The 11362-nt window shown below is 38.5% G+C and overlaps 2 protein-coding genes across 3 annotated transcripts in view; one reads left to right on the forward strand and one right to left on the reverse strand.

Moving 5' to 3' along the window:
- Positions 1 to 11362, reverse strand: part of LOC118748895 (tetraspanin-2A) — a 166927-nt gene that overhangs the window by 12379 nt on the left and 143186 nt on the right. The gene's annotated exons all lie outside the window — the stretch shown is intronic.
- On the forward strand, positions 5254 to 10702 carry LOC118748894 (leucine-rich repeat neuronal protein 2; the record flags this gene model as incomplete). Its single annotated transcript, XM_036483622.1, is given in 6 exon segments — positions 5254 to 5412; positions 5541 to 6083; positions 7458 to 7645; positions 7749 to 7843; positions 7910 to 8022; positions 10175 to 10702. Coding segments are annotated over 6 exon segments (1545 nt in total), but the record flags the coding sequence as incomplete, so codon positions are not given.

The raw sequence follows: 11362 nt of genomic DNA on the forward strand, positions 1-11362 counted from the left end.
GGGAACTGCGTGCTTATACAAACCCAATAAGGTCGAGGGTATGCTTAGAAAACAAATTGCTTAGGGGACATTACAAGCATAACCGTTTTTTGCATCCTGATATATTTCGAGAAAGTACTCGCAGCTCTGGATACATTTTGTAACCTAAAGTTGTTTATCGTACAATCGAGTGATACTTGATCTCCGTTTATGGCATGTGTGAGTTGAGCTTTTATGGAGATGCTAGTTAGCCTTTTGCATATCATTCGAAAGTTATCTAAAAAACGGGCTAGCTAAGTAAGTTTCATACATTTTTCGGAACAATTTTTAGTCGAAATCGCGAAGTCTTCGATCACTTTGTCTATCGTAAAGAAATAAGTACCAGCAAACATGTCTTTCGTAAGCTTGCTATAGGCTGCTTTCGAAAACTATAAGGCCTCGTGCACACAAAGAGCTTATACATATCTAAGCTTAGATATAATCATAACCAATTCACTAAACAGTCCCTCCATCAACTCAGCTCAGAAAGCGGCTTTGCTGATGCAAAGATATACCAAAGCTTTTCTACCATCCACCATTTTATGAGTCTGAACGGAAGTTTTTAAGGCCTGTCCGCAATTCTAATTTCATCGATATCTGATTAAAACAGTGAGCTGTAACGCACTGTATATGTCTGCTCACTATGAAACTTGTGATTGAAATGGGAGTTTCCCGATAAGTCTTCTAAATCTGCCTAACTGACTGATTTTGTTAAAGTTTTTTTTTCAGAAAGAACTATGTATTCAGCATCCGGCTTTTGAAGGCTTTTGTTTGATAGTCAAGCTGCTATTTGCGTTTCAACGAATCAAAATTGATTACGAAATTTAGATTCGCTGGTCGTCCACGAACCTAGAAGTTCGACTGCAATTAAATCAAGTATCACAATGAACCCTACCTTAGAATTAGTATAACTGCCCTGGGCAACCAGAACAAACACCATAAGTCTCCGATACTGCTAAAAAGCTATTGAAAGTATAAATATCCAGAAGGTTTAGGTTGAAGCCTTCATAAAACCTGTCTCGAGGATCGGCCGAATTGGTGGTTTTTATGCGGACAGAGGACTTCGAATACTTGGCGACTAACGGAGATACTCAGCCGAACCCTCAGGATATCTATGCCCAGAAAATTTATTATCTCTCAAAAAAAAGACAGAAGAAACAATTTCGCCTACAGCTATGACACTATGGAGCTCTCCAATGGCATAAAATGACCGCAACGAAGGCACACAGCAGATGGAACCGGTCGAATTTAATACTAAAAAATAAACTGAACAGAGCGAGAGGCTTGGAACGCAAATACCACGCGCCATGATATCTACCAGTAGTAAGGTCAACATTGACCGAACACCGACTGTTGAGATTTCAGCGGATAGGCAAAAGGCTAGCTCGGTGAACTGTAGAAGTGCCACACCCCCATAACATCCCTCATCAAGTTCAATGTAGCCAACGTCGTGTTGGTAGCTCACCGATAAGAGAGGATCAAGTGAACTTCATAAGACGGTTTAGAGAAGAAGTCAGTAATTCTGAATATCGAAATTGAATTGTATGGAAAAAAAGCTGCTCGCTTAGAGAAATAGCGCTGGAGGAAACCCCATTAACGGCAGTGCGCTAGCAGTCTACACTCCATACTTTGCACAAATTCATGGGTGTCTCAGAAAAAGTCGGCTCCCTAGAATCTAATGAAAGTACGTCCGACCCGCAATGAAAAAGATATTGCTACAAGAGAAGATAGACAATTCAAAACCGCACTGATATCGCATTGTCGCTTACTGGTACTCGTGAAAGCAACTTACTTGTGGCGAGTAGCTCCGTGGAGCTGTAAAGTCTGAATAAAGTATACCATAACAACCCGAGAACTTGGGTCTCGGTGACACCGCCGTAGCCAAGTTTTTAATGATGCATAGTTCTTGTTCCAGGTTCCTTCTCTGGTGCGAATAAAAAACGTTTTTATAACAGCAGTCGCTTCTCGGCAGACAATGGCAAACCTCCGAGAACATATCTGCCATGAAAAAGCTTCCCATAAAACTATTTGCAGTGAAGGAATGGCCCGGAACAAGATTAACTTTAGTTTCGAGAATATTTACAGGTCCTGATTGGGCTACTAAAATATGCCCAAGGTAGTATTCTTCACCAGGTAAAATTAAATCTCTACACCCAACAAATCTGTGGAATTAATTTTGAATCTTCTACTGGAGGATCTCTACGATCAACTTCTCGCAGGTTGATAATGGTAGACAAAAAATTCTCCATAAAACTCACAGAGAGGAACGAGTGGAGATGTGCGACAGGTTTATATTCAGGGTGACGGCTATCTACAAAGATGTACGGATGGTTCCATGATAAACTAAAGAGTAGGCTGCGGGATTCAGTGATCTCGCTTTAATCCTCAGTTTTCGCTTACAGATTTTGCTCTACTATTCTGTCAACCAAGGATGCAGGAGGGTTTCTGCATGCTGGCGTCCAAATGAACCGTTAATATTGTATGGGCTCTGAGATTTTCGAACACTTCGGCGCTTGTGCGTTATCGGCTAATCTAACCTAACTCAACCTAACCTTACACTGGTTTCAGGAAGATCAAGATCTACAAAATCCACACCGAAATTCTGGTCAACTTAGCGGCCTTTGTGGGAATTTAAGAGCTAGCACCCAGCTCTTTTTCTGCGCAGTTGTGAATACCCACTTTCATTTACGGCAACAAACTGCATTGGATATTTCAATCTTTTCGCCGCCGAGATAACGTTTACTCCAGTTAAACTGTTATAACAGTTAGTTCATAAAACACTAACGATATTCAACGCTACTCTTATCACAAAAAAAAATTATTTGGCATTGATAAGATTATAACAATTTTTATAACTGTACGAAGTAGTGATAAGATATTGATAAAATTATTTTGCTAAGTTGAAAGCGTTTTCAGTAAGTATTTAGACTCGGTTGCTTTGATAACAAATTGTAAGTTGCGCTAAATAATTTTTAAATTATACATATATATATTCAAAGAAAACACAAATAATAGAATAACACTAGACTCGATTTATTCCAAGTACTTATCTGCGAAATTTATAATATTGGCTAAGTTTTAGCAATAACAAGTGCTCTTATAATACCCTTGCAAAAACAAAGAAAACCGATACATATATATGTACTTGGTAGTTACATATGTGAACCAAGTATGAATTTAAGAATTACATTTTATGTATTTACGTTCGTGGAATTTTCATATCGATTTGTGCTATAAGTATATAAGTAAAAAGATAAAAATCGGTTGAGTCACAATTCGTTAGAACTTTAATTCAATGGTTTTATAGCTTTTAATGCACTCCTATTCAGATATAGTAAAAAGTGCAAAAAGCTCTCTTTATTGAGCATACCTTGAACCCCCTGCTTAGGTTAGCAAGCATTCGTCTGGTGAGAACGATATACCATTTACAGAGAGAGTGCTTCAGTCGCGAAAGCTCCGCTTTAACTTTGGAGTTAAGTTTTTACCGCTTTCAAAGGGAGTGGCAATTTTTCTACTTTTGTTTGAACCCGACGTACTATGAAATTTTGGCTCATATAATCCATGAACTGACTGTGAAGCGCTGCATTTCACAAGACGACTAATCCTTAAACTGCGGTAATGACCTTTGCACCCGGGTATCTCAACTGAGGATGACTAACCTATCTCACATTAAGAGGGATTAAAATTGAGCTCTAACCCGCTGAAATATATATTTTTGGGTAACTTTCTACTACATTGGACTCACAACTGTTACCACCGAGGACATAAACGCTTCACTTCATGGTAAAATATGGAGAATGCGTGGCACTTGTCTAGCAGCCGAATATCAAGCATTTCTTACTACTTAAAGATATAATGCTTTTTGAAGCAGTTTGCGAATATAAACAGAACAAAGGCTGGGGAGCTTCAATTCGAAGACTTTAACTATAATTAGACTTTATTGTCGCAACTACTGATTACACGAAACGATGTGTGATCACATCGATAGAGATAAAAAACTCAAGTGTTTGTGTCTCAACTCATTGTTGCCCCGCACGTAATCCTTATAAAGGTGGGGCAAATGGGCTCGTCATGTATGAGTCAGGTGTTTGTGCTACAAGTAGTGAGCAATCAAAAATGCCACAAGTTGTCTGCAGTCATGTCAGCACCCATTTGTCTTAAGGCTAAAAGTAGTGATTTAGGCCCCCTCCGTGGATAAAGACACTACGTAACGCTTTGATTAGGTTCAGTTATAGTGGTTGTCCCAGACAAGGAACGCACTTGAGGAATTAAGAAATTGTCCTTTGTGGTACCACAAAAGCTAAATGGGGACTACAATTTAATAGGCGAAACCCCCCGCGAGCCGTCTACGAAGGAACAAATGCGGTTAGTTTCACTGTTTGAGAGCACCCCTGGATTAGTCAGCAAGTGCGAGCGAAAATATTTCCACCATAGTCTCACGAAGGATGGGCCGACTAACAGAAAGTGCTGAAATGATTCCTAACTTTAGCATTGAAAGCCAATCGCACTATGGCCTTTTAGAACCGCTACCAACAGCGAGAGCTGAGGCTTTGATTGCATAAGAAACATCTTTGACCGCCACTGGAGCACGCCAGATCCGAAAGCTCTTGCAATTGAGAATTTACTTATAACCCAGCGCTTGGCTCAACCGACCAAAATTGAACCGCAGTGATAACCGTTCAAGGGTAACTCATGGATCTCTCGGCGATTAAGACCTTCGGGACGGTAGCCGTAGCAGTTCTTTCCAGAGCGGTCGCAGGTGATGTAGCAGAGGCTCCGGTACACTAGGTGATCGTCTTTGGAAGTCTGGAAGTTCGGGAACTTTAGAATTTTGGAAGATCTTCCAGCAGACTTCAGGCACCTGGACCAGTCCCGCCTACTAAAGTAAAGAATCATTTTCAGAAAAGGATCCCCTCAAGGGGTGAATGGGAGAAGGATTCAGTCCTAATATCGTACTTTGACCTGCAGCCATCTGCACTGATGGCTCCAAGGTGGATCTAAAGGAAGAAAGTTGGGTAAACTCGCATCACGTTTATAAATATATAAAGCAGATAAGCCACTAATAATAGGCGAATGAAATTATCTTTAACGAAACTTACTTTGAATTAGAAACACCACGAAACCTGCTGAAGTCTCGAAACTGTTAAACTTACCATGGAAAATAATTACAGGTTTCCGCTTGCGGAAAATGGGCTCAAACCAGAAATAAACTTTTTATTAATCTCTGTTTTCCAGACTAGAATGAAGTTCAAAAATAATTGGCTGACAGCATTTGTTTTTGTTGTGCTCTGTTGCGCTCTGACCAAGGCTGCGGACGAAACTACACAAAAGGCCGTACCTATCAAACAACAGGATGCTAATGCAACTGTTGCTCCAGCTACACCCGCACCTAAGGTAAGAAAGTTGACCAACATTTTCAATATTTGCAATCATTTCCAATTTCGGCATATCGAGTTATTTTTCATTACACGTTAGTCTAAAATTTTTAGATTACTAAATAATGTAGGTTTATAAATTTTCAGATAAATGTCCTCGAGAGCGATTTATGCAAAAAATGTAGCTGTTTCCATAACCCTGATCATAGCCAAATTGACTGCAGTAGTAAGAAAATGAGTTCACTCTTCAGCGTGGAAGAATGGAAAACTCTACAAAATGGTGATATCACTTTTGATGTCATCAAATTTGAACACAGCAACATTACCAGCATTGGCGAATTTCCCAGTTATCCAGTGAAAAGTCTCTATTTGGCTTTTAATCAAATTACGAATATAACAAAAGCTGCTTTTGCCAACTTAACAGAGCTGATTAAATTAGATTTGTCCCATAATAAGCTGACAACTAAAACTTTGCTACCCGATGTCTTCAAGGGTTTGTACTCCGTTAATGATTACTTGCCTCTGGGAAAAATGGCGGAACTTAATTTGGGTCACAATGACATACATAGCCTAGACTCTGATCTTTTTGAGCATTTACCAAAATTAGAGAGTTTAAGCTTGTCCGCAAACACATTTCAAGTAATTGATCAAAACTCAGCAACAGCTATTTCTGGACTGGCATACCTGAAGGTAAGTTATAAATGATGCTATTTTGGTTCACTATGTATTAGGGTGAGGATTATCTATTTTAGTTCTTAATAGGAGTGAGGGAAGTTATCAAGACTTTCTACTTCTCTAGAAGTTGTAATATTGGTCCATTAAAATACCAAATATTGCCACAGTTAAGGAAAATGTGACTGGTATCGGGTGGGGGATTAACGTCACATGACAAAAAAAAAACAATATTAGCATTCTGGCAGGTCTAACTCTTCACACACTGCATAGAACTGGTACCTGAAGTCCATATTGGCGATGCATATGTGATGACGATCCGGTTGATAATCCTATTGTCAGATGCGTTTCTTTGCCTCGGTACCAAACGATTTGAGGATCTGAGGCTGTAAGAATTTGGGTACAAAGATTGAGACCAGCAGCCGGATTCCAACATTTGCTATCGCTAATTTTGATTGCCAAAAACCTCCAAAAGAATAGCAGGCGCCCCTAACAACACGCAGCATCTATGTGGTAACACTCCCCTCATGCTACCAGATTTGGCTGATTAAACATTGCATGTGTGACTCTTCCATGTTGTATACTTTTAGGCCCCACTGTTTTTCATTTAGAGACTTTTAGCGACAAGAATTTAGCGTAGGGATTGTAAGAATTCCACTGCAGGACCCCAAATGTGTCTTGCTAAAATTTTCTGTAGCTTATGAATGTGCTAACATGTGTCGACCTTCGGTATTAACGCCATCCGGACTACGCTCCAAGCCTTGGTTATATACCGATGCCTAACGTAAGTAGTAGTAATTTATTTCCGTTTTTCGAAGTTAGCCTCCGAAACCGAGATATGGACCTTCGAAGTTCGGAATAGGATCTTTGATAAAAAATTATTTTTTGTTGTTATATGTAAATAAATAAAAAACTAAAAATACAGCCGTAGACCGCCTTTTGCTCTTATTTAAATGGTTTAGAACTTTTCTTGCAAACTTATATTACAGGTGCTATAAGGGGGAAAAGTTCAGGTCTTTGAAAAGCGACGGATGCCATCCGAATGGAATAGGCATGTATTCGAGGGATGCCAATCTGATCTAATCTATCCAATCCTTCTCACTCGCTTGTTATGCCAGTGCGAATCGTATTAGATCCGTGCGGATGGCATCCGTCGAATGCCGTTATAGGCATAGTATATCTTGTTACGTTTTCCATTCGAAGATGAACAGATAAACCGAACGGCGGCTTATTTATCCAGGTTAAACTCCAAAAATATAATCAAAACAGGCATATTTTATATTAATTTAAAGGAAATGATAATGGAAAGCTCTTACTAAAGAAACCTACATTTATACCCAAAAATGCCACTAAGATTTTTTTATTTATGCGCGTATATTTTTCTCTTCAAAGACTTTAGATTTGTCATACATGGAACTGGACGAATTACCCGATACTCTACTTCACGGACCGCGCGATTTGGAAACCCTTATACTAAGTGGCAATCTCTTAGACGAACTACCTGATCATTTAAATTTAGCGCCAAATCTACGCGAGTTGGTACTCGATGAGAATCCCATAGAGGATTTAGTGGACGAAAAGTATGTTTAACTTTGAGCTTTTGTTTTGGCAAAATATTTTTCTTTTCTGAGTATGATTTTTTTAGCATACTTTCATGAATTTTGCACACTATATCTTTTTCAGTATTTTCCCAACTCTACGCTACTTAACCTATCTGAGTATGGCTTACATGCCCGAACTGAAGGTAATCGGTCCCGGCGCATTTTCGGAGCTGCAAAGTAAGTTGAGATTTTTAATGATTTATTGATGATGGTCATTACTCTTTTTATTTGTTTTATGTATAGACTTAACTACTTTAATCCTATCGAGTAATACAAAGTTGTCTAAAATCGATGTCAAGGCTTTTGCTAAGAATACTTCGAATCCAGAAATATTGTCTTATCCACCACTGGAAAAGGTAAGTTCAGATAATGCGGCATTTTGATACCAACTTCCATTAGATAGGTGTTATCTTGAAACCGCCCTAACATGTTTATAAAACTACTAGCATTATACGTGAATCACTTTGTGACCAATTGTGTCCATTCCATGTGTAGGCCAGTAAAGCTAACCGGAAGGAAAGAGACATACTGCTAAGCTGCAAACCATTTTAGATAAATAGATATGGTCTTCAGTGAATTTTTCCCTCTTTTATGCTGTCTTCTCAGTTTATCATAAAATAAAAGTGGACTCTAAAGTTTCCTCCAAAAACTTTATCCAATTTTAAGAGCCATCAAACGTGCCTTTGTGCCTGAGCCTAATTCTAGTATTGGCTATAATTTTCGCAAATTTCACTGTTATTTTGGCAGTTTATTCACTCTTCAAAATTATTTATATAAACTCCGAACAACCTAAATTGCCTAATGCGAGTCGTTTAAGCCCATAGTCGCAAATTTGCGACAAACCTTCTTAAAATACCTATGTTATATCTTCACCTTACATGTCTTTTGTCGGCCATCTTCTATTTCTAAAATCACCGCAAGAATCGTCTTAACTTCGTGGTGTTTGTGTCATTGGTATAGAGAGGCATCCTTATCGAATTCGAGCTAAGCTCAAATTTTCCGCAAGGATTTCATTGATCTCAAATTCCCAAAAGTACCTCAACTGTAAATGTAACTTGACTTGGCTTGACTTTTCCTTTGTTAAGTTGAGGAAGCAGATATAGTCTAAGAAGCGTGACGTGATAGGAGGCATTATAAGTGGTTCTGTTAATATTTTGAGAAATGAGAGCGATGTACAAACATTCGTAAGCTCGGATCTCCGAACCTGTACTTTATAGCGAATATCAAAGCCACTATCGAGGTCGAAGGCTGACCGGAAGGCAAGAGGATGGCTGACACAGTCTATGTATATATATACAGATGGGTCCTAAATGGACAAGTTATACCAGATTTGAACTTAGGAAGTCTTATAAGCTGCCGGAGTACTGTAGAATTTTAAAGGCAGTGGTGTTGGCTATAAAAAAGCGGTGGAGTTATTGAGTAGTAACCGAATAAAGGAAAAATTTAGTCTCTATATTGAAAGTCAGGCTGCTATAAATGCACTGTTATCGCACAGCACTTTCTCAAGAATTTCGTCGGTGACGAAGAAGGCGTTGCTTCGGCGAAAGTAGAGGAGATGATCCGATTTAATTACAAATTACTGGACTCCAGCAGTCAGGTAACGCGTGGGCCAAAATGCATGCGCCTCAAGGACTATTTCTGGAGCTTAACGCGGCAAGCTCAAAAAGTTTTTTATCTCTTCAAGGGAAGACACAAAGCTTATGGTACTAACAGGACACTTTTTGTAGGCATCACATGCCTTTAAGTTAGGTCCGCCGCATGATATGATGCCCAGGAGATGCGTCATCAAGTACGATCAAGTAGACTATCAAGTAACTATCCAGGCCTAAGCATGCTGCATCTTTGCCTCTTCTCCGCCGAATGAAGGTACAAAAATTTGTTTCAGTTTGCCAGGGAAACTGGTAGGTTTTTCAACACTACTCTGTTCTCAGAGATTAGCTAAGTTATCCGGTCGTAGTTTTTGTTTTTTTGAAACTGCTTTAAACCTTAATGGTCTATGCAACGCTATGCAGTGGCTTACGGTCCTAATATAACCAAAGCCATGATCGGAGCATCTCGAACCATATCTGCAAATGAAACGAGTAGTTGAAGGGCATTATCTCAAGTTATCGGGAGCATGAAAGAGACTCTCGGTTCCGCCTACAAAGTCCAGAAGCACAAAGTGTTTCTTGAAAAATTGTAGCCGGTCAGTAGTAAATATAAAATAAATATATGTCTTCTTCTGAAGACGTGGGAAAAGTTAAGAACACTTTCTTTGTTGTATTCATGACTTTCCTTTTTTCAGATGTAGCCAAGCCTAAACTATACTTTCAACAGATGTTTAAGATGCATGACGTAGTCGAAATATAACCTTCTTCGTCTTTGGTTTTTTTTTTTCTAGGAAACCAAACTCTCTTTCAGGGGAATATGTTTCCTTCAGAAATAGATCTTTTTAGATCACCCTCTCCAACTTTTCCTCTTATAATATAATCTTGAAATGTAACAAAGATTTTCTTCTCTTTTTCTTAGCTTTATTTGCACAACAACAACTTATCTGCTTTGGATCGCGGAATGCTCGAACGTTGGGATAAGATAACTGAACTTGATTTACGTTACAACTACTGGACATGTGATTGCAGCAATCGTTGGCTCATTGAGGTACTAACGATCCAAATAAATAATACGACTCCTAGATGGACCCAGGATATCAACTGTTATCAACCAAATGCTTTGAGAAGTATTCCGCTATTGCAACTAAGTTCAGCAGAAAGACGTTTAAAATGCAGCAGCGAAGGAGGTAGCACGGGTAGTCTCTTTCTAATAGGTTTACTTGTTGGGATTCTGCTGTGCGTACCTATAGTACTGGGATCAATCGCACTTTGGCGTCGTGGCTGCTTTGGCCTAAACCGCGACAGAGTAATCGCTAATAGATCACTCTATAATCGCGCTAACTTCAGCGATGAATTACATATCTAATTTACTATATTCCTTGTATATATATAGCATATATATTTATTTGTAATAAAAAATTTGTCATATCACTACTCTTTTCAGTAATAAATTTTTTATAGATAAAATAGTTCATTTGTGTGTATTAAAACTTTCTTCTTTGCCTGGTTCAAACCGGGAATCTTTCATTTCTGACTGCTTGCATCTTCTTTTCTTTCTTCTTTAAAAAAGTTTCATGTCGTCAGAGTTTTCACAAGTTCTTGAGCCACCATGTGGTCTTTTCAATAGCAGTCCGCCCATCTTAATCAGCGAATTCTATCTACCAAATTTTTCATTACAACTCTATAGCGTTAAGAGGGTATTTACTTTGTGAAATTATATACCAAAGAGTCAACCAAAAACACAGAGTTGAGAATTGAGTAATCCAAAAAAGCTGTATTTTAAATTATTTTTAACAGGGTTGCCAAGCAGCTAAAAATTTAAAACTTTATAAGTTTCAATAGCTCAAATATAGTTTTTCTGACATTTCAAATTTTTATATTTGACTAGTGTTGCCAAATACGTATGTAGTAAAAAAGTGGTTCCATTACTCAGATTTGTGAAACATATTTATAGTAGAATATATTTTTTTTGGGTTGCCACCTGTTGAATCGGCTTACCAGCTATCCAAATATCTACAATTGCATAAGTTAAGTAAAGCTGAATAAACAACAAATGGGTATCCAACGAAAGAGGTTTTGAAAAGCAATATTTCGAATTTCATTCTTG

This window comes from Rhagoletis pomonella, unplaced genomic scaffold (assembly GCF_013731165.1).
Source record: "Rhagoletis pomonella isolate Grant_MI unplaced genomic scaffold, Rhpom_1.0 Rhpom_scaffold_00013, whole genome shotgun sequence".
NCBI classification, from domain to species: domain Eukaryota; kingdom Metazoa; phylum Arthropoda; class Insecta; order Diptera; family Tephritidae; genus Rhagoletis; species Rhagoletis pomonella.